General features: G+C 38.2%; 3 protein-coding genes and 1 non-coding gene across 5 annotated transcripts in view; 1 reads left to right on the plus strand and 3 right to left on the minus strand.

Moving 5' to 3' along the window:
• Positions 1–26,949, plus strand: part of LOC101955567 (tripartite motif-containing protein 5) — a 184,037-nt gene that overhangs the window by 45,836 nt on the left and 111,252 nt on the right. The window lies entirely within an intron of this gene.
• Positions 9,472–10,419, minus strand: LOC144376825 (olfactory receptor 52H1-like). The gene has a single exon (XM_078045100.1). It carries the CDS (start codon positions 10,417–10,419, stop codon positions 9,472–9,474), a length of 948 nt encoding a protein of 315 aa, XP_077901226.1.
• On the minus strand, positions 14,360–14,466 carry LOC144377466 (U6 spliceosomal RNA). The gene has a single exon (XR_013438465.1). It is a non-coding gene; the product is annotated as a U6 spliceosomal RNA (small nuclear RNA).
• LOC144376826 (olfactory receptor 52H1-like) lies at positions 21,730–22,671 on the minus strand. Its single transcript, XM_078045101.1, has one exon. The coding sequence runs from the start codon at positions 22,669–22,671 to the stop codon at positions 21,730–21,732; it is 942 nt and encodes a 313-aa protein (XP_077901227.1).

A 26,949-nucleotide genomic window follows, 5' to 3' on the forward strand; every position in this document is an offset into this window, starting at 1 on the left:
ACTGGGGCCATGAACAAAGCCCTCTGCCACTTTATGAATCTGGAGAGAAATAGCAGAAATATCAGTAGAGGAAAAGGAGGGGAAGGGCAAGCTCAAGGGGAAAGAGCTGGAAAGCTGAGAAGCACTGAGTACTGAGACCTACTAGAGAAGTGTCTTCAAGCTTTCCCAGAAAAGAGACCTCCAAACAGTCACATGGCTAGGAGGACCTCTTAGCATGAGAACTTGGCCTATCAAAGAGGGCAAGACACAGGCAGGGGTAGAAGGAACAGCACCCAGGTGAGTCACATGAGCTGCCTATCGGGACCTGGACATGTTTTCTGAGGTGAATGGAGAGATTGAAAAGTTGGGCAGAGCAGTGTCCAAGGTTGTCCTCAGCCAGGACTTCTGGAGGCTGTGCAGGGCAAGCTGTTTGAGCTGAGCAGGGCTTTCCCAGGTCTTCCTCCCCATGTGTTCCTGGAAGTGCCCAGAGACATGTGGATGCTGCTGTTGCTGCTGTTGCTTTTTATCCTGTCTTGCCAGCTGCATTCTGTCTTGAGGGCAGTAGCCTAGTGGCAGGACACTCCAGAGGTTTCTTATAACCCTACACTGTGACACTATTGCTTACAGGGAGATGCCCTCTGCAGCGGATCTAAATAAAATTCTAGGGTCATTTTCAGGCTTCTGGTCAAAATTATTTCAAAGGGATTCCACATGCTTTCCAACACCACCACCACACCACCCGAAGTTTCAATAACTTATTGCACTGGAAAGAATTTATCAGTCACAGACTTGAACAGAATCCTCTGGCCATCCCATTGGCAGATGGATCCAAGATGTGGTGAGGGCATCATTTCCCCATCTGTCTCCAAATCCCTCTGTGTTGAAGCTCCCCTCTTCCCTCAGTGACTCCTGTCTCCTGATGTTCCTGCCTCTGTGCATTCTCTCCCCACCCCAAGGGTGGACAGAACTACTGAATTCCTCATAACTAACAGTATGTGGCTGAGATGAAGAGATGCCAGCACTGTGACTGTGACACAGCACTGTGACTGTGCCCTATGATCTGACACTGTCTTACTGGAGCAGTAGCTCCCTTTCTCCTGCTGGCCTTCAAGAAGCAGCCGCCATCCTGTGAACTACCCATGGAGAAGCGCATGGACCAGGAAATTTGGACAGTCTTCAGAAGCTGAGGGCTTCTGTTCTACAAGCGCAAGGCACTGTATTCTACAACTAACCTGAGTTATCTTGGAACCAGACCCTTTTCTCCTTTAAACTCCAGATGAAAATGTGGCCCAGTGGACAACTTCACTACATAATACTGAGATTCTGAAAGAGAGAACCCTTCTAAACTGCTGCCAACACTTCTGAGGGACAGATTCTGTGAGCTAACCAAAGCCTCCTATGTCCTTCAATTTGGGGTAGCCTTTTATATAGCAATAGAAAACTAATATAGCCTTCATCTACCATATTGAGTGATATTAAAGATATTATTACAATTATAAAATCAGATCATATGGCTATGAATATGATAAGAAAAAAGATATTTTACAGTGATGTAGTATTTATTTTATAACTTGGTAACAAATGTTAAAAAGACTATCTCTTTACATGAATTACTCTATTTTGCTGCAGTCTGGCTGGGCACAAATCACGAGCCACTGAAGCAGGAACAAACTTTATTTCTGAACTCCACCAGCACACTCCACACACGCTCCCAGGAACTGTCCTGAACGCCACACGGCTCCTCCTGGAACCAGCAACAGGAAATATCCCTCCTCCGGCACTTGCCCAACCAATGAGAACTCTCCAGGAATCCCCAGGAGAGCTCATGCGGAACTCAACGGGAACTCTGCCAGAACTCAAAAGTCATCATCTTAATGGCTCGCTAGCGCCACCTCTCAACCACTACTTCTGACAAAAATGCCATGCGTCTTCCCAACTAGGCTGTGGCCCTCAACACTATTTCCTTAAACAAAGTTAGTTACTTTAAAGGTAAGTAGGTGAAACAAACAAACAAATAAATAAATAAATTCATTTTTAAATATTTATTTCATATCAGAGAAACCAAGAAAAAAATAATAGGCACAACTCTGAATCAGTGTTATTTGCTAGGAAAATAGCAGAAATAATTACAAATGTTCTATTATTTAATTCCTACAATATCACTTCAGGTAAGTTGTGTTGTTTTTATTTATGTTGCACATAAGAAATTGAATCCTATAGAAATTGGTCAATTTGATAAGAGCCACTATGTGGTGATATTCTCGTCATGCACAATTCTGTTTTCCAAGTGCAAGCATTAAACAATCTAATTACAATATTCACCCTCTACACTAAAAATATTTTCTTCATGTTCTCTGCGGTAGCATGCTGGGCATGAAGTGGTTCAGCATATTATCCATCATCGTGACCCTCTCCTGCCTCATTTATGGCTGCATGGATTCAGAATGTCAAATTATATTTCTTGGTCTCCAGGGTTTAGCTTAAGATGCCTCAGGCTCCTGCTGCAGCTCAGCACTTCCTGGGCTTCCCCTTTTGCCCCCAGAACCTTCAGAATCAGGCTGCTGCCTCCTCCATGGTAGTTGGTGCAGAGAAATGAGCAGTGATGTTGGAGTAACATGGACCTAAAACTAATCTGCCTCTCTTGCTCCTTAGCATTAGGCATAAGGAGAAACTCTGTATATAAATTCCTTTAACCTTTTTTATATAAATGTGTCCTTCTTCTGATGCTTTTAACAGAATATCTGGGGAACTGTATATTTACATTTAATTATATTCACTATTACATGTATATATAATATGTATATATACGTGTATGTGTGTGTGTCTGTGTGACTATTGCCAAATGTAATCTGGAAATACAACCCCAAATACCATAATTTCAAACATCATGATCCCCAAAGAGGAAATCCCAAAGATGAAAATCTCTGAAGTCTAAAATCCTTCAATCACAATCTCAAAAGATTAAAATCCTGAATACTGAATCCTGAAAGCTGAAATTCTGAAAACTGCAATTCTCACTGTACACAGTTGGGGGAGGCTATACAAAAAGAATGGAAAAAATCAAACTCTCAACTCTGGGGAAACGATTAGGTTTGGGGTTCTATGCAGGATCCTTGCATCAATTTAGTTGGAATGAAAACCCAGAAACAAGATAAAGCATTATTTTTGAGTCTGTGAGGGTGTTTCTAGAGATGTTAGTATATGAATCTGAGTGGCCTGGGTGCGGAAGTTGCACCACCATTAGAGAAGGCTTGATCCAGCACAGGTAGCACATTTCTTGCACCCGAGGTCTGCTTCTATGTGGAGTCCACAGTGGCTGAAGTTGACTCAGAGCACCAATGGTCCCAGATGCTAAACATAGGGATGAGTTTTTAGATAAGATCCTTAGCAAGACACACCAAGAGTCACGTTAAGACCACTTTCAAAGGCTAGGCATATTGCTTTACAGGAGAAGGAGTCACCATCAACCTATACTAAAGCACTAATAGTTCCCAACCTTGAGATTAAAAAAAAAAAAAAATTAACCAACTGTGCCAGAATTTGGGGAAAAGCAACTCAGGAAAAAGGAAGGAGTCTTGGAATAAAGACAGAATTTAAGTAATGCAGCTCATGTCAGAATTTGCATTTTCTTTTTGTTGCCAAATCTAATATCACATACTAGCTACTTTCAAGACCATGATCACTTGTCTAATGTGCATTTCTCTATGGGGAACTTGAACTTGATTCTTAATTTCCATTTCACGTGTTTGTATGTTTACTAGGGTAATTTCTTGTATTCTCTTCTTGATCAAATTACACCAGGTGATTAATACTTAATCAGAGTTCCTGCTACTTATGGCTCAGTGTGAAGGTGCTGACTTTCTCCATAATTTGCAAAGGAAATGACATGGAGGCAATTGTTGAAGTACAAGCAGGAGCTCAGAGAAAATGTCCATGTGGGAATATAGGCTCTCAGATCATCATCAGCAGAAGCATGGCAGTAATTTAAAGCCTTGAGGCCAAATGAGATGAAGAGATAGAGAATGAACATAAAGAGCACGGAAGATCAAACCCTAATGTTTAGTTGACTCAAAATAAAGGAACAGTGAAGAAGACAAATAAAAGGTAGATATAAAGAAGTGGAGGGAAAAAACTCACTGGAGCTAAGGGAAGAACATAATTTTAAAAGGAAGAAATGTGCATATAATAATATAAAAAGTATACAAAACACTGTTCAAAAAATAAGAGGAATAGGACGCCTTGTAGCAAAAATTTATTCAGCAACAAATTAAAACAGAATAATGCAGTGGTAATTGATACAAAATTTGGGTAGGAGTGTGTTAAGGAGAAAGTTCAAGAGATGAATTGAAAGCAGTGGATATAAACAACTCTTTCAAGGAGCTGTACTGCAAAGGAAAATATAAAATTGAAGGCAATAGCTAGAAAGAATCTGGAGTCAAGAAACATATTAAGGTGGAAGACATGTTATCAGGTATTTATCTTAATGAGGACAGATGCAACTGAGTGAAAATCAATAATTCAAGAATGTGAAGGAAATTGCTGAACCCATTTCTGTGGCACAGCACATAGTAAGTGCAAAGTTAGGTTTAGGTGTGGAGACTACATTGCTACAAAAAAGTGCTTACAAGTGTGTGAGAGAGAGGGAAGAAATGAGACAGGTGGACAGAGAGAGAGAGAGAATGCTTGTATTACAGATTAATTTTAAGAATGGATCATAATATTAATGCTTGCAAGTATGAGAATTAGGAGATGAGAATAAAGCATAAATGTATAACTGTAAAAGCCAGTAAGTTCAATGTATTATTAACGCTTAAAGTTCAAAGACTGGATTGTGATTCAAGAAAATGTAAGTGGACAATAGTAGGTGATGTGCTCAGGACTAAATATGCTCAATTTATATTAATAATGATTTGCATGTATTTGAATCAATACAAATTGTGAGATTTTTTGAGATGTTTAAATAGCTGAGGTAGATAGTTCAAGATTTTTGGAGAAAGATCACAGTCCTAAGAATCCAATTTTTCCAGTTATCTCTTTTTTGTTTGTTTGTTTGTTTGTTTGTTTTAAGTTGTAGTTGGACACAATATCTTTATTTAGTTTATTTATTTATATGTGGTGCTGAGGATCGAACTCAGGACCTCACTCATGCTAGGCAAGCGCTCTACCACTGAGCCACAACCCCAACCCCCCAGATATCTCTTATTCATACAATTACCTCCAAATGTAGTGGTTTTAAAAAAAATTTGTCCTCATCTCCTTTGATTTTGTGAATTTTCTAGCATCCATTGGGTACTTCTCACTTGGTTTCTCTTTCTTAGCTGGCTAATCAGATTTTTGATAGAGTCCTAATCATCTCTAAGCTTGACCAGAATTGATGCTGGTTGTCAACTGGAAGCTCAGCCAGGACTGTCCACAACATGACCTCTCCCTGTGATTTGGAATTCTCACCACACAGTGGTTGTGTTCTTGAAAGTGTCCAAAATGTAAATATTCAAAAATTCCAATGAAGATGTTATAAGTTTTCTTACAACACTGCCTCAAATATCTCAGTATATCATATTCATTTTCAAGGAAATCAGTTAAGTCAACCCACAAGAAGGGATGGGAATTAGACTGCATCTCCTGAGAAGGCAGATACTATTACAGGAAACTATATGGGATGCAAGATACTGTTTTGGACATGCTTGGACATCCTGTGAAAGTGCATCCTCTAGCAATAATAATACATATCTCCTCCTATGTCCAATGTCCATGGATATATCTCTTCCATAAGACATGAAACTCTCATTCCCATTATGAGATTAATTTAAGCACACATTTCATATGATTTGAGAAATGAGCAGTTATTACTTGAAACTGGATGAGGAAGGGAAAGAAGGAGTGGGCAAACCCAAGTCTCTGGTTACAATGTTCCAGACAAATAGAAGATACAAATTCTGGTATTTCTAAGGCACAGCAGGGTGAATTTAGTAACAACAATGTCTATTTTAGAATATCTAGAAGAAAAAATTTTGAATATCCTCATCATAAAGAAGTAAAAAAAAAGTTTACCTTAATGAATAAATTAATTACCCAGATTTGATCATTGCCCAGTATACACATGAATCAAAATATCACCTTGTACCTTGTAAATTTGTACAATTGATATATGTCAATCAAGAAATTTAAAAAGTAAGTTCTTGTTTTCAGTTCCCTGTACACAGTTCTTTGAATGCAGTTCTTCTCAAACTGAAGTTCTGTAAGGTAAATAATTGAGTATTCTGACCTTTATATAGCCATATAGGATAGTGATGCTGAGACAGGATGCCTGCAATAGATACTTATAGGTCGAAGTACAGGCGAGGTATATTAAGTCACTTGTCATTACAATTTTAAAATTCAGTCCGAAATATAACAATATTCTATGAATAAATGTTACAAAGCAAGGCCACCAACAGAGACGAAGCAACCAAGGATGTCATTTGTCACTGGTTCTTGCTACTGTGCCAGAAAAATTTCAGACACATCACACATAGTAGCAAGAGTGAGTTTATTAGAAGGGATAGGTAAAGGAAAAAGGGGACACTCTCAAGGGACAAAGTGGTTCCCCTGGGAAAGGAGAGGAACAGTGTATATTTCCTGCTCCCCAATTTTGTTGGGCATCTAAGAGAAGTTTCCAGAAAAGTCCTGCCTGTGTCCACCAGTTGACCTTTGATAACAGGATTGCTTCAGACTTCCACGTCCTCACTGCACATGGTCTCCCCATGGAGGGGAGATTTTACTATTATAATGACATGTGAAAGATCCAGGCAACTCTGAGTCATTTGGGTGCATGTCGAGGGGTTCTAATTGGGAACATGTTATAAATTTTATGGTTAAGAGTGTTGCCTCTTATCATCTTATCTCCCTGCGTTCTGCAATGTGGTCAGTCTGTGTAAAGATCATAATATCCTCCACTTCAGGGTAGCTTGTGTTCTTCTTATCAGCAGGGAGTATCCTTTAGGGCCTGCATCTCTCCTGCAGATGACATGTTGTTTACTAAATAATGTGACATATCCAATTGACCTCAGTCAGGCAGGGTTGCAGTAAATTGCTAATCTGAAAGAAAGCATGTGGGGGTTAGCACAGTAGGTCAAGTTTGTGGCATTATCTCCTTAACCTCACTGTACCCACTTCTCTCTTATGTCTGTCTCTTACCTACCAATAAGGACCCAAGCCCCCTTCCTGGAAAGGATTATGGGCATTTGCCTCAGTAGACTATGTCTTTTTTTTTTTTTCAATGAGAATTGACCTGAGTAACTTTCTCAGCATGTTGCCTGCCTGAAGAAGTTGAAAATTCAAAAACTTCTTTTCCGAAGACTATGCCCTTTAAGTAGAAGCTGATGGTGGTTTCATCTATGCATTTCTCTTTTTAAAAATCTATGAATATTTTATAGTTTTAATCCATTAGACAAAAGCCACACCCACAAATATCTCCCTGATTGTCCACTGCCTAATTGTGGCTGAGAGTTATCATGTCAGAGGAGAATAATGCTAAGATTCATAGAAGTTCTTTTTCTAGTAGAAAATATTTATAAGGCACGCCCTTAAATATTTCTGTATTCCTAGTAAATAATATTCTTACAAACTTGATCTATAGCTGATACAACTCCCTAAAGCATTTTTTACTTGGAGAATTTTACCTCCTGTGAAGATGCTGTGGGTGGGAAAAGCCACATTTATTAGAACCTAGCTAGGCTTGACTCTTTAGTATCTACCCTAAATTCTGCTTCAACACTGAACAATTTGATTATTATCTCATATCCTTTTATCTGTACCTTATCATATGTGGCATAAAATCTGTGTTAGCACTTTCAAAACTCTACTTCCAAATCTCCTTAGCCAAATACAACAGTGCATTAGGCATATTTTCTAGATTCCATATTTTAGTTACAAGCAATTTGAAGGCTCAATTAGACTGGATGTGCAAGATGGCTTAATGATATGACTGGAAGTTGTAGTTGTCTGCTGTCTGGGATTTCAATTGGGGACATTTATTAGAATATTTATAAATGGCTCCTCCATGTGTCCTGGGATGCGCACAGCCTAGTAACTAGGGCAAAGAAGGAGTCACCTATCAAGCCTTTGAATAAACCATGGTGGATTATGTGAAGGATTTTATTAAACTAACATACAAAGCCCCCAAATATCACTTTTGTGAATATCATTTGTCAGAGATATACTAAGTTCAGTCCAGATTCAAGAAGAAAGATCAAAGTCCATTGATGTGGGATAGCAAGATGTACACCATGCAGAAAAGCACAGAAGCTAGAAAATATCATTGTGGTCATTATGGAAAACACAATCTGCCCTATCAAGGTACTATAGGCTTATCTATTATACACACTACATTCACCAGGAATATTGACAAGTTTTGTGAGAGAAAAACAAAACAAAACATTTTGCCAAGGAAGAAAAAACTTCAAGAAAGAATGACCCTTGGGGGCTGGGGATGTGGCTCAAGCGGTAGCGCGCTCGCCTAGCATGCGTGCGGCCCAGGTTCGATCCTCAGCAGCACCACATACCAACAAAGATGTTGTCTCCGCCAAGAACTAAGAAAAAATAAATAAATGTTAAAATTCTCTCTCTCTCTCTCTGTCCCCCTCTCTCTCTCACTCTCTCTTTAAAAAAAAAAAAAAAAGAAAGAAAGAATGACCCAAGCTAAAAAGATAATGCAACAAATACAGAAAATAAATATTTTAATGATATAAGATTTTATGAAGTTTTATGATTTTATGAGATTATATGAAATTTTAGGACGCATGAATAATGTTAGACAAGAAGCAATTATGGGGAATATACAGGAGTGCTGTCTTTCCTTTAAGCTCCCCCAAATTATTACAAGAATCAAGTTTATGGGTTTTTTAAAGACCATGACTTTTCTGACATGAAAGGAGCCAGGATCTTGGTATCAGAATCACTTGGAGGATTATTAAAGAATGCAAAGGTCCATGGCCGGAGTATAGAGCCTGGAGTTGGCATTCTCACCTAGATTTTTAGGTGATTCAGGTATCCACTATGTGTTTGGAAACAATTGCTTTAGCAGATTAATTTTCCCAGAGGATGCTTTAGAAAGTATAGTGATCCCATGATATGTTTACCAACTTTCAGCTTCAATGTGCTCTACAAAGATAACCCAAATTATGAGGCTTTTCACTGCTTTTAACTTGTTTATAAAAATCTTCTATTTTATATATAATCAATATGCTATCCTATGTGTCTTGGATATTTTATCTGAATATGAGACAAAGATTTCCCTCTAATCTATCTGTGCATGAAAACATCTTCTTCAATTTTAGCTTCTCTTCACATACAAATCTTTTCTTACTGCTTTCTCTTACCCATAGTGGATTCCTAGGATTTTATATAAATTGAAGTCAACATTATGGAAATATCAGCTTTTTAAAAAAAAATGGAAAAACTCCTCACATCACTAGTATTACTTTTTGTCTTTCCCATGCCCTCAATCTCATGTCATTGATTCTCTTTAGGGAACAGGAGGAGGCTGATTCTGTCCCGAATCTGCTTGGTCTTCACCCCATAGATGATTGGATTGATGGCAGGAGGGAAAGTCACATAGAGGTTGGCAAAGAGTATGTGGAAGGAGTGAGGAATATTGTGACCAAAACGGTGGGCAAGGACGGAGAATATGGCTGGGACGTAGAATGTAAGAATGACACCAATGTGGGAAGCACACGTACTGAGGGCTTTTTGGCGGGCATTCCAGGAAGGAAGGTTAAAGACAGCATGAAGTATGAGAGTGTAGGAGATACCAATGAGGATCAGATCTGACATGACAGTCATCACAGGCACTGCAAATCCATACCATATATTGATGGAGATGTCCGCACAAGCGAGCCGGGCAACACCTATGTGCTCACAGTATGTGTGGGGAATGACAAGTTTTCGGCAGAAAGGTAGTCGCTTTAATAGGAAGATGCATGGGAAAATGATACAAAAGCTCCTGCTGATAATACCCATCACCATCTTAGTAATAAGCTGATGGGTGAGAATCGCAGAGTATCTCAGGGGGAAGCAAATAGCAACATAGCGATCAAATGCCATGGCCAGTAGGATAGCAGAATCCATGGCAAAGCTGAAGTGGAGGAAAAACATCTGAGTAAGACATCCATGGAAGGTGATCTCCTGAGGACCCAGCCAGAAGATGCTCAATGTTTTAGGTACACATGTATTAGACAGGATGAGATCTGTAGCAACCAGCATGGACAGGAAAAAGAACATGGGCTCATGGAGGCTGCGCTCTGTGAAAATAAGGTAGAGGAGGACACTGTTTTCTGCCAGGACCACAAGGTAAATAATAAAGAAGGGAATCCCGATGCAGTGGTGGAAGGGCTCCAGCCCTGGGATTCCAAGCAGAATGAAGACGCCTGGATTGAAGCTACTCATGTTGAATGCCACCATTATGATCGTAGGTTGGAGGAATCTCAGAAACTGAAAATAAATATTTTATGATATTTGGTTATCATCTTCAATAGAAATTAACCTCTGAGGTTTCTCCAATAGTATCCATTCACTTTCATTTCTTGGATATCATTAATTATCTTCTTCTCGTTGCTAGTAAATGTCTGCCACATTTCAGACACAATTTTAAGTCATAATGGAAGTGTTGTTGAAACATTGTCCCAGAGACATAAGTCACAAAACTAAATAGTCTTGCCTCTGTATCAACAACTCAGAAAATTCTTTAAGAAAATGTGTGCATAGAATAATATTAGGCAGAGACCCACTTAATTGCTAGTTAGGATTTGGAGCAAAGTTCAAGGTGAATTCCGAACCCTAGAGAAATGCCATAACTAATATGTAGGATCACAAGGTGCTTAACAAAGGCAGGATCAATGTCTAAATCCTTAGGTAAAACAGGGGGTCTCTTTTCTTTCTTGCTTCTCCCTCACACTAAACCATCTTCCCTGGTTCTCTTTACTGTTAAAGAAAAGTTCACCAACATAAAGGGGAAAAAAAAACACTCTTCCCTAAAATTTAAATTTTCAGTGACTTAATCTGCCCTTCAGACATTCGTAGTCCAGAATAATGTTCAAGAAATGGCAGACTATGTTTAGCCAGGCTTAGTAGTCCTAGCACCTCAGGAGGCATGTGGATTTCGAGTTCAAATGCAACCTCAGCAACTTAGTGAGGCTCTAAGCAACTTATGACACCCTATATCAAAATGTCAAAATAATAATTTTTAAAAAGGTTAGGGATGTGGCTCTGTGGTTCAGTGCCCCTGGCTTCAATACTTGTGTTAAGAAAGAAGAAGTAGAAGGAGGAGGAGGAAGAGGAGGAGGAGGAGGAGGAGGAGGAGGAGGAGGAGGGGGAGGAGGAGGAGGGGGAGGAGGAGGGGGAGGAGGAGGGGAGGGAGGGAAAGAAGAAAGAAAGAAAGAAAGAAAGAAAGAAAGAAAGAAAGAAAGAGAGAGAGAGAGAGAGAGAAAGAAGAGAGAGAGAGAGAGAGAGAGAGAGAGAGAGAGAGAGAAAGAAAGAAAGAAAGAAAGAAAGAAAGAAAGAAAGAAAGAAAGAAAGAAAGAAAGAAAGAAAGAAAGAAAGAAAGAAAGAAAGAAAGAAAAAGAAAGAAAGAGAGAGAAGGCATACTAGCTGGGCAGGGTGGCTAATACCTGTAATCTTTGCAACTTGGAAAGCTGAGCAGGAGGATCACAAGTTCGAAGCCAGCATCAGCAACTTAACGAGAGAACCAGGCTCAAAATAAAACATAAACAAGATGTGTTGCACAGTGGTTAAGCATTCCTCTATTTAATCCTTGGTACCAAAAGGAAAGAAGAAAGAAAATATAAAAATAAAAGAGTATAGTCTGATGACTTAGTATGTTAGATTTGCCTCATGGAAAGATTATCAAATCCTTCTCCCAACCCTCCAAGAAGAAAAACAGGAGATGGGTAGCCTGGACTCCAGGATAAGTTGCCCAGTGGCATTCTTCCCAGTCTAGTCCACTTAATGACTCATTCTCGAGAAACTTTCTTAAAACAGTTGAGTCTTTTCCCAAAACTCTTTTGTAACATGATAGAAACTCTTTTTCTCTAAACTTGGTGCCACTCCTTTTTTTTTTTTCTCTCTCTCTCTCTCTGTGTCACATGAGTGTTGAAATTTTTCAGTGTTCTGTGCACATCTAACTGCTTTCTTGGTGAGAAACTTCACCTGGGAGATCTTCACAAATCCTGTGATTCTCACTGACCCCTATGTCGAATATTGTGAAGTCTATGGTCTTAAAAACAGTGCTCTCTCCTCAGTCACACAATTGTTATCCTATGCCTGCCATCTTCACTTAAAAGTCCCACAGGTACACCCCACTCAGAATATTCCAAATTACCCCACTTCTCTGTCTCTTGCACCAACCCTGATTCTACTACATTGTTTTATAACTCAACAAATGACAGCACTTCACAATGTTTTTGTCTAGAAACTCTGACTCTATCTTAATCATATCTTCTTCACAAACACCCTCCCCATCGTCTAAACAATTATCCTATCACAAGTATTCACCCTCTAAGTATCTGTGTTACATCCACTCATTGCTATCCCTTCACTGACTGCTGTGCCCTATGTATCATTAGATGGAACCAAGACCTCTGCATCGGGCTCCTAATTCAAATGCATCTTCCTTTAGCAATTACAAGTTGGGGAGGGGTTGAAAAAAGAGCCAAAAAATATAGAGAGAAAATGAAAATAGTATTTAAAATATATCTCCCGGTATACTCCTTTTGGCTTACCTGCCATTAAGAAAGAGTAGAATGAATAAGAGTACAATAAATCAGACATAACTTTCCTATGTGCATATATGAATACATGACCAGTGTAACACACATCTTGTACAACTACAAGAATGGAAAGTTATACTTTCCATTCAAGTGTCCCTGGCTTCAATGCTGGTGTCAAAGAAAAAGAAAAAAAAAAGAAGAAGGAGGAAGAGGAGGAAAATAAGAAGAAAAACAGAAAGAAGGAAGGAAGGAAGGAAGGAAGGAAGGAAGGAAGGAAGGAAGGAAGGAAGGAAGGAAGGAAGGAAGGAAGGAAGGAAGGAAGGAAGGAAGGAAGGAAGGAAAGGCAGACTAGCTGGGCAGGGTGGTGCATACCTGTAATCTTAGCAACTTGGAAAGCCGAGAAGAAGGATCATAAGTTTTAAATACAGTGAACTTGAAAGTATATTCTTACTATTCCAAGAGAAATGAAGAATGGTCTAAGATCTATTGCAACTAGAGAGAAAAGGAAAATGGAAAACCTATCACTTCCAGATGGGAAGAAATAGCAGGATGAAGTCAGCAGTGGATTTCACCTGTGTGTTACTCAAAGAAAGCTCCACTTCATTAACAAAAGCTTTAATTACAGGAGAGGCCAATATACAGAGAAGCTTCATCAAGAGCCCATAACACAGGATCCAGGGTTCCCACTTAGTACCACAAAATTGTGTGGAAGTTCCCTTTCCCACACCCTACCACACATGCACCCCATGCTATCTAAGGAGAGAAAAAAGGACAATACAGAAATTGAAAGGAAAAAAATAAAAAATAACAGTTATGATTATTGAATAACTAGAAACAAATACACTAATCTACATGAAATAAGTAGAAGTTGTCAGAAATTTAAACAAGACAATCGAAGCATACATCTTTGTGTATGTGGGTTTACAGGGCTGAGTGTTGAACTCAGGGCTTCCCACATACAAGAACAGTGGTAAGTTATATCACTAGTCCTATCTTCTTATTCATAAAAAGCAAACAGTTTATTTAGAATATGGTTGATTTCCAAGCATACAGAAAGCTTAAAAGCCCTCTATGCATACTTCTTTTTACTTTCTTCCTTCCTTCCTTTCTTTTATTTATTTCTTTTTTCCTTTCTTCTCTTTAGTTCTACATGACAATAGAATGTATTTTGACATATCAAACATACATGGAGTATAACTTTCCATTTTTGTAGTTGTAGAAGATGTGTAGTTACACTGGTCATGTACTCATATATGCACATAGGAACATTATGTCTGATTCATTCTACTCTTTCTTAGTTCCTTTCCCCTCCCTTCTATCATTTCCCTTTGTCTAATCAAGTGAATTTATATTCTTCCCGCTGCTTATTATAAGTTAGCATCCGAATATCAGGGAGAATATTCTTTAGTTTTTTTGGGATTGGCTTATTTCACTTACTATGATCGTCTCCAGTTCCATCCATTTACCAACAAATGTCATAATTTCTTCTCCTTTAATGGTATATGCACCACGTTTTCTTATCCATTCATCTCTTGAAGGGCCCCTACTTTGTTTCCATAGCTTAGCTATTGTGAATTGAGCTGTTATAAATATTGATGTAGCCACATCACTTGTAGTATGCTGAATTTAAAATCCTTAAAAACATGGAATGTTTCACAAATTTGTAGGTCATCTTTGCATAAAGACCATGATAATGTTCTCTATATTGTTCCAATTTTAGTATATGTGCTGCTAAAGTGAGCATTCTCTACTTATTTTTAAAATTTTATTGTAACTATTTTGTAAAAGCCTAAATGCTTCATTCACTCAAATGATATATTTAACTCTTAATTTGTATCCATCACACAATTTATAAGCAGTAAATTATAGGATGTTGTAGAGAAGTAGATAATGGTAATCTGAATTAAGGTAACAATAGAGATTGAACTTCTGACATATAAAAAGATGGAACTGGTAGATCTTGCCTATTGTTAGAAGGATGATAGAAATAACAAACAAAGGTGTTGAAAATTTGGAAAGCTCTTTCATCTCCATGAACTTCCTAATAAGTTTTTTTTAATTTGTTTATTTGCTCATTTGTTTATTTTTTTCTTGGATTCTGCTTTGTCTCACAATTTTAGAAATAATTTAAGAGTTATCAAAATATGCCCACCTGTTAGCTATCCACCAAGGACAGCAAATTACAGTACTTGGAAACACATTAACTGGCTGGGTGAATGGCATCCACTTTTTTACATCTCCAATACTTAACTCATACCTGAAGAATTTGCATAAAACTCTTCTAGACCTAACCAGACCCTGTGGCATTATTGACATCATGGTAGGATACAGTTCTTATATGACACTCTAAAGGACTTCAGTTATTTTCTTTGCTTGGTCTTAAGCATCATGTTAACACTTCACCTCAAGTAAGAGTATTAATTGGAAGAGCTCATAGAATCCTCTCCCACGTCAAAAGTGAGATAACTTTGGTCCATCTACTATGTCACCCCCAATTTAACTTTCACATTTTGGGAATATTTCTGTCTGAAATCCTGCACTTGTGTTTGATCTTGATATTCATCTAAATTAATTGTCTCTTTTTTACTGGCTAACTCCCACTCACCTACCATCCTCAACAAGCTTTACTGACAAATATTCATACTAGAAATGTTCCTAAGAACTCATGAGGCCCTTTGCGTTCTTGAATCAGAATGCTTACTGCACTATTTTAGTTTTCCTTTATTAGCTTTCTCATGTAATAAAGAGTAAACTTTAATAGGACAGAAGTAAGTTCTCTCAGAACAGGTTTCAATAAATATAGGGTGAAGAAATTAGCATAGGAGTGTCCTTGGGACTCCACACTAATTCATTTCATCATTCAATTAATACAGTTTATACAGGTTCACTACCCTGCCATTCACCTAGGTCTCTTTCCCAACTGTCCCTGCACAGCCTACCATAAAATAACACAGAGCAGTGTCCAGTGCTGTTAAACGTTTCTGGGAAACGAAAAGATCTCAAACAGCATGGGAACTTGCTTCCCTTATTCATGTATCTTCAACCTGATGAAGACTTTCACCAAAGGAATCCATTGTCACTACACCCCACTGAAAGATGGTCTGGAAGTAAGGACACAGGAAGATGTGAGAAATTATTACCTTCCCCACCCACATTCAAAGTTCTAAATAAAACAAAAGATCTGTAGCTTTGCATCTCCATGATTCACTCAATCTTCCTGGATATCACAGACTGTATATTTTCTTTAATGTATTAATAAGTCTTTGTCTTAGATCACAAGCTCTTTGATCACACAATCCTGATTTTTGTCATTAGCAAATTTTCTACTCATTATTACTTATTGATTGATCTCTGATTAATGAGTATTGTTCTCTTCTCTCCCAAGACTAAAAGTATGTCATGACACATTATTGATTCTAGCTCAGTCCCACTCAACACTAAACACAAGACATTTTTCAGTAATATCTTTAACATAAAGTAAATAACTTATGGCTGGCTTTTATTTTAGATGCACTGATATGATGATCTTACTTCTACCCCCTCTCTTTCTGATGGTTTCTTCATTGGCACCCGTGGTTGGTCTACGAATTGCAGAGAACTGCCTTTAAGACTCATCCCAGAAGACAAGTCCTCACCCAATTTTGTATGTTTGCTGCTCTGTGGTGTGAATGAGGAAATGGGCTTGTTGGTGCTTGCCCTCATCTTCCCAAGAAACAACAGATACTCCTTCACATACGTGTTCACAAATACAAGCACATGCTTATACTTAGGAGTTAAATGAAAAGTCTCTGAGCTGGACTTTCAGATGTCAATCATCAGATGGCTAGTCCAGTCTGGAATGGGCCAACCTAAATATATCATGACTACTTATTGTCTTAAACATTTCTCATATTATTAGCATTAGAACTTTTGACCTCCAGAAAAATCTAAAAATAGTTTAGGTAATTTAGTGTAAAGGACTCAGAATTAAGCTCCTCCTAGTTCCAGTGACACATGCCTGTAATCCATCTACTCAGAAGGCTGAGACAGGAGGATCACAAGTTTTAACCAGCCTGGAGTCTTCACTTGACGCTGTCAAAAAATAAAAAGCCAAAATGGGCTGGAAGTATAGATTAAGGGTAGAGCACTTTCCTAGTACATAGGAGGTCCTGAGTTCAATTCCTAGTACAAAATTTATTTTGAAAAGGAAGAAAGAATGAATATCTTGCTAGGCATTCCTCTTTGATTCTACTCTCTTCAGTAAGCATAAGATCTAGAACTATGTTCAGGTTTTAACCTAGGCCTTTCTTACTTCTTGGAGTCTCCCCTTTCCCCACCTCCTTTGCTCTTCTTCCTCAGGCCCCCTCTGCACCAGCTTTTACTTCCTCCAAGAGTTCTCCCCTACTCTCCACAAAGTCATACCTCGGAGGTCCTGGTCCTGGAACTGTTTTTGCAAAGGCAGGATTAGGAACAGAGGGTATAAAAATAAAGTAGGTCCAAAGCAGTCCACAGACAGAAGTGGCAAGCTCAGGAAGGACAGACAGAGGGACAAAAGGAACAGATGTGGGATCCAGGTCACAGTGGAGACGAACAAACACAGAGCCTAGAAGATTTAGCACAAAAATACCTCCCTTGTCTTCTCCTGGGATGAAAGACAAATTAGAAGAGAGGGCTTCTGAGACAGAGAGACCTATGAGCCCCAGTGATACAAACAAATTAACACTCCCTATACTAGGAACTTATTCCTCTGCTAATATTAGTGAAAGCTTGTCTCTTAGAATCCAAAACCATAGTGTAAAGATGTAAATGTGTAAGTTCTTTCTCTTATGCATTCCAATGTCGGTGGCCAATACCGCTAAAACAAAAGGCAGATTGTCAAGAGAAAACATATCATATTTATTCAATCTGATTTTTAGTTGTCTCAGGAGATTTCAGAAATAAAGATCCAAAGACTCAGTGAAAGCTGCATTTTTAAATTCAAGTTCAATGAAGAAGGGACAGCTGGGTAGAAATGTGATTGGACAAAAAAGGTAGGATCTCATGGTAACTAGCTGGGGAAACTTAATGACACCTGTTGATTCAGATTCTTCTTCGTCTGTGTAACATTCCTTTCCCTCCAAGTACGTCCTCAGAAATTAAGGATTTAGATCCTCCTTTCAGGTGAGGTAGATGAGCAACCTCTCCAGGTTTTATGTCTTTCCTCCAGGGAGACTTTTAGTTTCTATGCTTTCCTTGAGGAAGAAGAATTTTAGTTTCTATGACATTTTTTTCTGGGGAGAAACAGGAAATAAGGAAAAGAGAGATGGATAAGAGCAGAGGAGACTTATTTCTGAGGCCCTTCTAATTTCTGGTATTTCAAAGTATTCAACATGCCACAGACCACACGTTAGGGTAACACGTTGTAATACCACTGGTAGCATAACAGAATCAAAATCTTACTGAGTTGAAATACTTCCCCTTGCGTCCTTGGATGACAATGCCCTGGAGACATTTTTCAGTGCCTGGCATTTCTACAGTTGTGAAGAGGCCTCTCTTTCTGATGGTTTCTTCATTGGCCAATCTTGCTTGGCATTCTTCATCTTGCCTCTGTGGTGAATCAGCATGGTGCTGTGGAATTTTATTTTTCTTTATGTTGAATTATAAATCCAGGCTAAAACTCATTTGTTTTAACCCACTTATTGAGCATCTATTATGTTCTACCACAATTGCATTCAATAGGAATACAATAGTAAACAAGGCAGGTACTAATTTGGTCCTCAGGACTAATGAAGATCAGACATTAAAAACTAAATACAAAAGTAATCATCTCATCAGGACTTTGATAGTCCTAAAATTAAAAGTACATGTGCCATGACAATATATATAAGAAATACTATTATAGAATACAGTATTCAAGGAAAGATTTTTTTTCTCTTTTTTTTGTACAGGATATTGAACTCAGGGGCACTCAACCACTGAGCCACATCCCCTGCCCTATTTTGGATTGTATTTAGAGACAGGGTCTCACTGAGTTGCTTAGCACCTCACTTTTGCTGAGGCTGGCTTTGAACTCCCAATCCCCTGCCTCAGCCTCCCGAGCCACTGTGATTACAGGCGTGAGCCACCAAGCCCGGCAAGGAAGGACTTTTAATTGAAGCCTAAATAAGAGGCACCAAGCAAATAACAGTGACTAGAAATTGTACATATTTGTGAAGCTGAAACTAGGCAAGTAATGGTGGGTATGTGGTCTTAATTCAATTGTCAACAATTGTATCATTCTAGTCTTTTGGGACATTTTCACCAACTTCCTCAAAATACAGAGCTAACTCCACCAAGATACCCTGAATATATTTTTCAGCTGAGTATATAAGAGAGATGGTGAGTTTAGGACATAAAACAATGGCTAAAATAATGTACTGTGAAATCTATGCTAGCTATCAACAGTTATTTAAAAGGCCATGAACAATAGTTGAGAGAAAAGATTTTTGTTGATGTTTGAATATACTTGAAAAACATTAAAAACAAGAGGGGCATTAGGTATTTTCATTGGGCAGAGTGTAAAACAATACAAAAGACTATAAGTTTCAGCCTTCAAGAAATATATGAAACAGGTATTGGATAGAAAAACACATAAGAAAATAAGTGATAGTTTTCAATAATGCCAAAATTAAAGTTCCTATATGAGCCTCTTCTGAGCCACTTCACTAACATTTCAGATAGAAAAAACATATCTCAATACACACATACAAATAGGATCTTTATGTCAGAATGCCAATTTTACTCATTATTTCCTTCAATTTTTAAATACATATTTATTATGATTTAAAACATGCCTCTATTTTGAGTGGAGATTTGGGATCTAGATGGTCTTATCCTAAGACAGTTTCCCAAGATGAATATTGATGGCTTCCACTCAAACCTATTGGAAATTTATACCAATTTTATATTAAGTACAATCACAAGACACTGGGTATGGCAATATAAAAAGATTATTTCTGGAACTACTTTCTCAAAGATGCAAGGAACTGCTATAAATTGTAAATAAACATAAATTAAGTATAAGTAAATGTAACTAAAATGTAACACTTGGAGTTTTATGAGAGCTTGCTTTTTTCATTTAAGTTTTCCTTGTCCTGCAATCATCTTAAAGGAGGACAATATTCAACCATAGTCCTGAGGACCTGGAATCACTGGAAAATTTCAAGGTAATGGTGACCCAATCACACGTAACTTATAAAATGCTCATTATGGCTTTCATAGAGTGCATAGGAACAGGTTGGAAATCCTTCAAAAAGACTATGAAATACTCTCAGAGAGATAGGTAATACACTAAAGCTCTGTCAAATTCCATGTCATAATAAAGGGCAGAAAGTGATGTTTATATTCACCGGAATGAATAATAGAAACTTCAGACTCAATTTTTCAATTTATTATTCTTATTATTTTGCATTACAATTCTTAATACACTTTTATACCACAACTTATCATGTCTCTGATTGTATATCAGGTATGTTGAGTTAATTTTGTCAGATGGCATCATAAGAGAAATAAAGGCAAGTCACAGTTCTAAGGCAGTAGCATTCCTATTTTTTTTTTTAAAGAGAGAGTGAGAGAGGGGGAGAGAGAGAGAGAGAGAGAATTTTAACCTTTATTTATTTTTTCTTAGTTCTCGGCGGACACAACATCTTTGTTGGTATGTGGTGCTGCTGAGGATCGAACCCGGGCCGCACGCATGCTAGGCGAGCGCGCTACCGCTTGAGCCACATCCCCAGCCCCCGCATTCCTATTTTTAATAGTGCAATTTATCATGAAGGAAGATGGGAAAGAACACTTGGTACAGAGACACGGAGTGAGTTTCCAGATCATTTTTGGAGAAAATAATCTAGGAGTGTTGGGGACCGCAAATCAAGTCAAGGGGCGCCTGGCAGTTTGCCAGGAGGAGTGGTTTGTGAGGCAACGCCACCAAGCCATTAAGATGATAGAGATTCCTTATTGGCTGTTTGCTGTAACTTGATGATTACAATTGAGTCAAGCTGTGTGTAATGAGTTAGGTATATATACCTCTGCTGTTTTGAAATAAGGCGGCTCCCGCTACCTTGGGTGCCTGCTACCTTGAGTTCCTGCTCAGTTCCTGCTGAGTTTCCCCGCAATAAAGCAGTTCCCGCTTCAACCTTCAAGTTGCTTGTCACCTCCCAGTTATTTTGCCCAGCCAGACTTGGCCTGGGAGAGTTTGTAAGGCATTAGTGTGAGTAGAATCCCAAGAAGTAATTAGACGAAGAGTTCAGAATTCAGAATCATATAAATCTGTATTCTGTGCTTGGATCCTCCTTTAAGCATCTTTCTACAATTTTGTTAAGTCTGACTCCTTAATCAAAAACAAATTAAATAATATTACTCTCTCAAACATACTTTTAATTATTAATCTTAAATCATAAAAAAAAATCTAAGGGATATTTTTTAAAAGTGTTGGATTTCTTTGTGCATTTAATTAAGAAAAATGGGTACAAAAATATGTACCTCTAAGCTTTCCCAGATGGGGAGGAAAAAATAAAGCAAGTAGAGAATTTAAGAAAAAGCAATAATAATCTATGTTATCTGGACCAAAGTTTGAAACATAGTGTTTGATTATAGCAGAGAATGTTGATAACTACCTGACAAAGGAAGGCAGAAGAATTTTGCTTTTATTTCAAAACCACAGGATGAGTTGCATCGGGGGAAATATCTATTCTTCAAATATCTTCAAAATTAGCAACAAGAATAATATGAACCTTAGATTGGCTCTGCTGCATCCAGCATCAGCTTTTACACACACACACACACACACACACACACACACACACACACAGAGGCAAGGTATTAAAGAAAAGAGTTCATGTTTCAGAAATTTAAATGGCTTGTCTTTCTCTACTTTTCCACTTTCTTATATTCTTTACAAGGGTAGAATGCTTAAATTTTAAATTATTAAGAGGTATACCCTCATTTTGTGTCTTTCTATGTTACGTAAAATTTCAAAAAATCAATTAATCTAAATTTCACCTTTGGTGTCCACTCACTGTGGCCTCTTCCAAGTGATGAGAAGAATAAATTTCTCCTGGATCTGCTTGGTCTTCACGCCATAAACAACAGGATTTAGGGCAGGAGGGATGGCCACATAGAAGTTGGCAAATAGGATAAGGACATTCCGAGGGACACCGTGCCCAAAGCGATGAGCAAGGATAGAGAAGAAGGCAGGTGTGTAAAACATGAGGATAACACAGACATGGGAGCCACAGGTGCTCAGGGCCTTTTGGCGGGCACCCAGGGATGAGAGTTGAAAGGCAGCACGGAGGATGAAGACATAGGACACAGCAATAAGGATGACATCTGAGATGACTGTCATGAGAGGTACAGAAAATCCATACCAAATGTTGACAGAAATGTCAGCAGAGGAAAGCCGAGCAACACCTATGTGCTCACAGTATGTATGTGGGATGATGCGGGTCCTGCAAAATGGTAAGCGTTTTAGAAGAAACACATCTGGCAGGACAATAGAGAAGCTCCTCACAGCAATGCTCACCATAAGCTTGATGATCACCTGTGGGGTCAAGACGGTGTTGTATTTCAAGGGCAAGCAGATGGCCACATAGCGATCAAATGCCATGGCCAATAGGACAGCTGAGTCCACTGCAAAGCTGAAGTGCAGGAAAAACATCTGTGTGAGACAACCAGAGAAGGTTATTTCTTGGGAGCCAAGCCAGAGGTTACTGAGCAGTTTGGGCACTGTGGCAGTGGACAAGATGAGATCCGTGCTGGCCAGCATGGACAGGAAGAAGAACATGGGCTCATGGAGGCTGCGCTCAACTGCAATGAGGTAGAGCAGGATGCAGTTGCCCACAATGGCCACAAGGTAGATGACACAGAAGGGAATCCCAATCCAGAGGTGGAAGTGCTCCAGGCCAGGTATTCCAAGAAGGATGAAGGAACTTGGGTTGTAGCAGCTTGAGTTAGACATGGTCTCTTCAGTCTGGGATCCACTGGTTCTTGAGCCTAAGGACAAACCAGCTGTCAGTGTGAATTTTGAAATCTGCCAATTCCACTGTGGAGCTGAAAATAGTTGGTTACTGCAACTGTCACATTCAGGGTTCCTACATTAAAAGCATGTCCTCTCCCAGGGATGATGAGCTGGCACCTGTGGGAGTGACTAGTCTTGTACATTGACATTCATACATATATATATATATTCTAATAAACCTTATGGTATAGCTATTTTGGAGGTCAATAATTTCTTATGATTACACATCAATAACTTTCTTTTCCATTGTGGATTATTTAAATTGTGCCCTCATTCATAGGGGAAAAAAATCAATTTTGAAGAAAAAGGCAAAAGAGATTAGAAGAGGAGGACCTGGAAGAGAATAATAAAAGTAGTAAAACTGTTATATATGATGAAGTTATACTGTGAAGAATGAGGAACTGCTGACTTTCATAGAGTAAATTTTATGTTCAGGCAATGAATTTGATGGAAATAAATTGAAGACTTTGGATAAAGCAGGAGGAAAAAAAAACAAAAAGAGAAGAAAGGGGCCACATTTCAGGGCTGGGGTGATGTGGGAACTTTTATTTCAATAATTGAAATATGGTTCAAATTTGGAGCTGTATTTATTGAGATGCCATCTACCAGAGAACATTCAGGGACAAAGGAACAACATTCCCCCTTTTCAACAAACATTGAGCTCAGAGTATGATTCAAGACTTCACAGGCAATATTGGATGCCTTAGAGGATCTCTGTTCCCTTTGCTAGTTGGGGAGATAGCTTTATAGATCAGTGATGATCAGTGAGTCTCACAATGCCTCCAAAACAGAAAACAACTAGTGCAATTTGTCATAGGCAAAATCAAACACAGCCAACTCTCCTCCACTGGAATTAAAACAAAGAGATACTAAGAAGTTTTGCAAAAAAAAAAAAAAGTTTTGTTTTCCTCAAAGTTCTCCTTTCTTTTCGGTACGCCAGTGTTTGGACTCTATGTGTGAAAAGCTTCATCTGTGGAGAAAATAACACATTTGGGGTAGTGTTTACATTGAAAATGCCCTTCACACTTTAACTCCACTTCTGTGATCTGTTTATATAGTATTTTGAAATGAGAAGGGAAGGGAAATGGGCACAAAGGCACCGGGAGGTATGGCACTGGAGAAGCCCCGCAGCATATATGCCATCCTTACATGAGTTTTGAAGAAGTTTTCCTTTTACCTTACACCCACCAAAAAAATTTTTTTGCAAAATCATTCAAAAGCTTTTAAGTATAGGAAGTGGACTTTGCAAAACCATCAAAAGTCACAACTTGCATGAGTGTGTTTGGCAGGACTCCATTGTCCTATATACAAGAAGAGATTGGGAGAAACCACATAGGATTTTGTGACATCTCTCATCTCTTCTAGGTCCCCCCACGCCTCCCATCCAGTCAAAGCTTTACAGAAGGACGCTTCTTGCTAAGTGTTTAATTTCACAGTCGTCAATCAGCCCAAGCAAAACCACTATATCTACCTAGGAGAAAAGTAACTAGTTCCCATTATCCTGTATGAATGCCTGCTAAAAGTTCCATCTTCAGAACTGATGCAAATTAAACTTCTATAGTGACTGAGCTTCTATGGAGAATGTACAGCAACAGAGTCCCCATGAAATCCTATCTAAAATGATGGTCATGTGATCTCCTGTGGCCTGAAAAGCAGGTGGACAGAGAAAGCTCCCAGCATCTCAGGAGTTTTGGAGAGAATGCCACTTATAGCAAAGAATTGCTGCACACATACACCCCACCTCAGGACAACACTGAAGGAGAAGAAAACTCAATAATCATTACAACTACAAAGGGAGGCAAAAATAAAACATCCAAGCTCAGATCTGCTGCTTCAGTGAAAACTTCATTTCTTTTGCCCAGAGAGAGAGCCCTTTTCTTCTGAATTCCTGGATCCATCTATTCCTGGCTCTAAGGACAGACCAGCTATATTTGCTGGTCTGCACTAGAAGCCAATAGTTTCCTCAGGCTCTAACTCCTTGTCATAGAATCATTGGTGCCAGAAGAATCCCTTTCTGTCAGGGCCAGGTCCTTCAGGGCTCAGCCCATACTTGGACCCTGAGTAAAGGGAGTCTGCATTGTTGGATGAAATGACAGAGCCAGTGAAGGCCTTTCTCTTCACTAAGTGACTGCACTTTTTAACTCACCAGACTCTGAGTTCTGTTGCTTGGTGAACAGGGTTGGTAGGAACTATCTATTTAGAAGAAACTGAGTATGATTTTAAACTAGGAAATGTTGTCGTAAGAAGTAAATGAAAACATTTATGCATTTGCTCATATTCCCAGGTCATTTAGGTTAGATGGGCCCCTCCACTCCCATTTCCTCATAGGGGATAAAAGTCATCATAATAAGTAATTTCTCTTGAGATGGAATGTCACTGGGGTTTTAATAGTTTGTGGATATTGGGCCCACAGGATATTCAGCTCTAGACAAATCCGACAACATCAGTTGAGACAGCATTCTCAGAAGCCTAAGAATAGTTTTGTTTTCTCAATATTCTTTAGTCTTTATGTTTACTTTCACCAACACTATTCCAATACAACTAAGACTTTCTAGATTATTGACATTGGAGTTTAAGTCCTGCAATTTTGTCTTTAAAATTTTCTTACCCATTTTCAGTACTTTGCACTGACATAAAAGTTTTAGAAGTTATGTTTTATAACTAACACATACACACACACACACACACACACACACACACACACACACACCACACAAGTTGGATTATTTGATTGCATTGAATCTATGTGTTAAAATGGAAATATTTGACACTTTTGTAAAACTGAATATTTATTCTATAAATATAAATGTAATATATCTTCTTATTAATGTAGTTTTATAAAATTTTCTCAATAATAGATTAAAATTCTTATATGTACTTAAAAATACAAATATACATTTTTTTGGATGCTGAGTATATTTGTATCATGCAGCCACTCTAAAAAAATTCCCCTAAATTCCTGACTTTAAACAGTAGAAACAGATGATCTATTGCACTTCACAAGCCCACTATTCATCTTACAGTGTTGAAAACAATGTATTGAGATGGTTTCATGTCTTTTGAGAAACTCTAAAAGAAAACATTTCCTTGTTTTTTTCTGGCCACAGGAAGCCCACTGGTCTTCAAAATCAGCAATGATACTTCTGCCTTTTTACCATAGTCACCTTTTACTGTGATTCTCCAATATTCTCTTCCTCTTCCATTTTTAACAATCCTGTGATTGCATTTGAGTTATTTCGATAAAGCAAGATATGTCCCTATATTAATGTTGATTACTTTATTTGAACTGCAACTGAAATTTACATGAATCTGAATTCCCTTTTGCCATGGAACTTAACATTATTATAGGCTCTTAGGTTTAGGATAAGGTTTTTTTTTTTTGTAGAACCATTATTCTGTCTGTAGTTTTATACTTTGTAAATTATACTCATTGAATTCACTATTTTTTTCTTTAATACTGAAGGGGCACTAAGAATAGAGAGTTAAAAAGTGCAGTAACTAAAGGGGCACTTTACCACTGAGCTACATCCCTAGACCTTTCAACTTTAACTTTTTGCATCAGCCTCTCAAGTAGCTGAAATTAAGGGCATCAGCCTTTGTGCCCAGCTTGAATTCACTACTCTTGATTAGTGTTACTATGCTAGATATATCAGTAATACTAGATGCATTTACATGGCACATATTGTTGTTCATTTGCATTTGCTTCTAAATTTTTCCTTATTCAAGCTATTTTGTCATATGGATACGTGGATTTATTTTCAGGTATCCTGGTTGTTTGAAGGATGTTTTGTGAGAAGGTGGCTCACACTGACTTCTCTTTCTTTACCTCCTCCTTCTGCTCACCTTTCCAGATATCCTGACCTGTTCTTCTAGACATTCCAACCTAAATTAAGCTTAGTATAGTGATTTGAGATCCTGATCCAGTGATAAATTTATGGATATCAAATATCTACTGAGACAAAATTAGAAAACTGTAAAAATAATAAATAAAACTTTAAAAATCACTGAACAGATTTAATAGAAGATTAAAGATGGCAGAAGAAAGAGTAAGTAAACTTAAAGGTAAATCAATAAATATTCTCTGGCCTAAAAACTATATACGTAGATTATGAAAGAAAAAAAATACAAAGGGGACAATATCAAAGGAATAACACACATTATTCAAGGAAGAAGAGGGAAAGTAAATATTTCAAAATATATTTAAAGATATATTAGCTG

Source organism: Ictidomys tridecemlineatus, chromosome 4 (genome assembly GCF_052094955.1).
Source record: "Ictidomys tridecemlineatus isolate mIctTri1 chromosome 4, mIctTri1.hap1, whole genome shotgun sequence".
NCBI lineage: Eukaryota > Metazoa > Chordata > Mammalia > Rodentia > Sciuridae > Ictidomys > Ictidomys tridecemlineatus.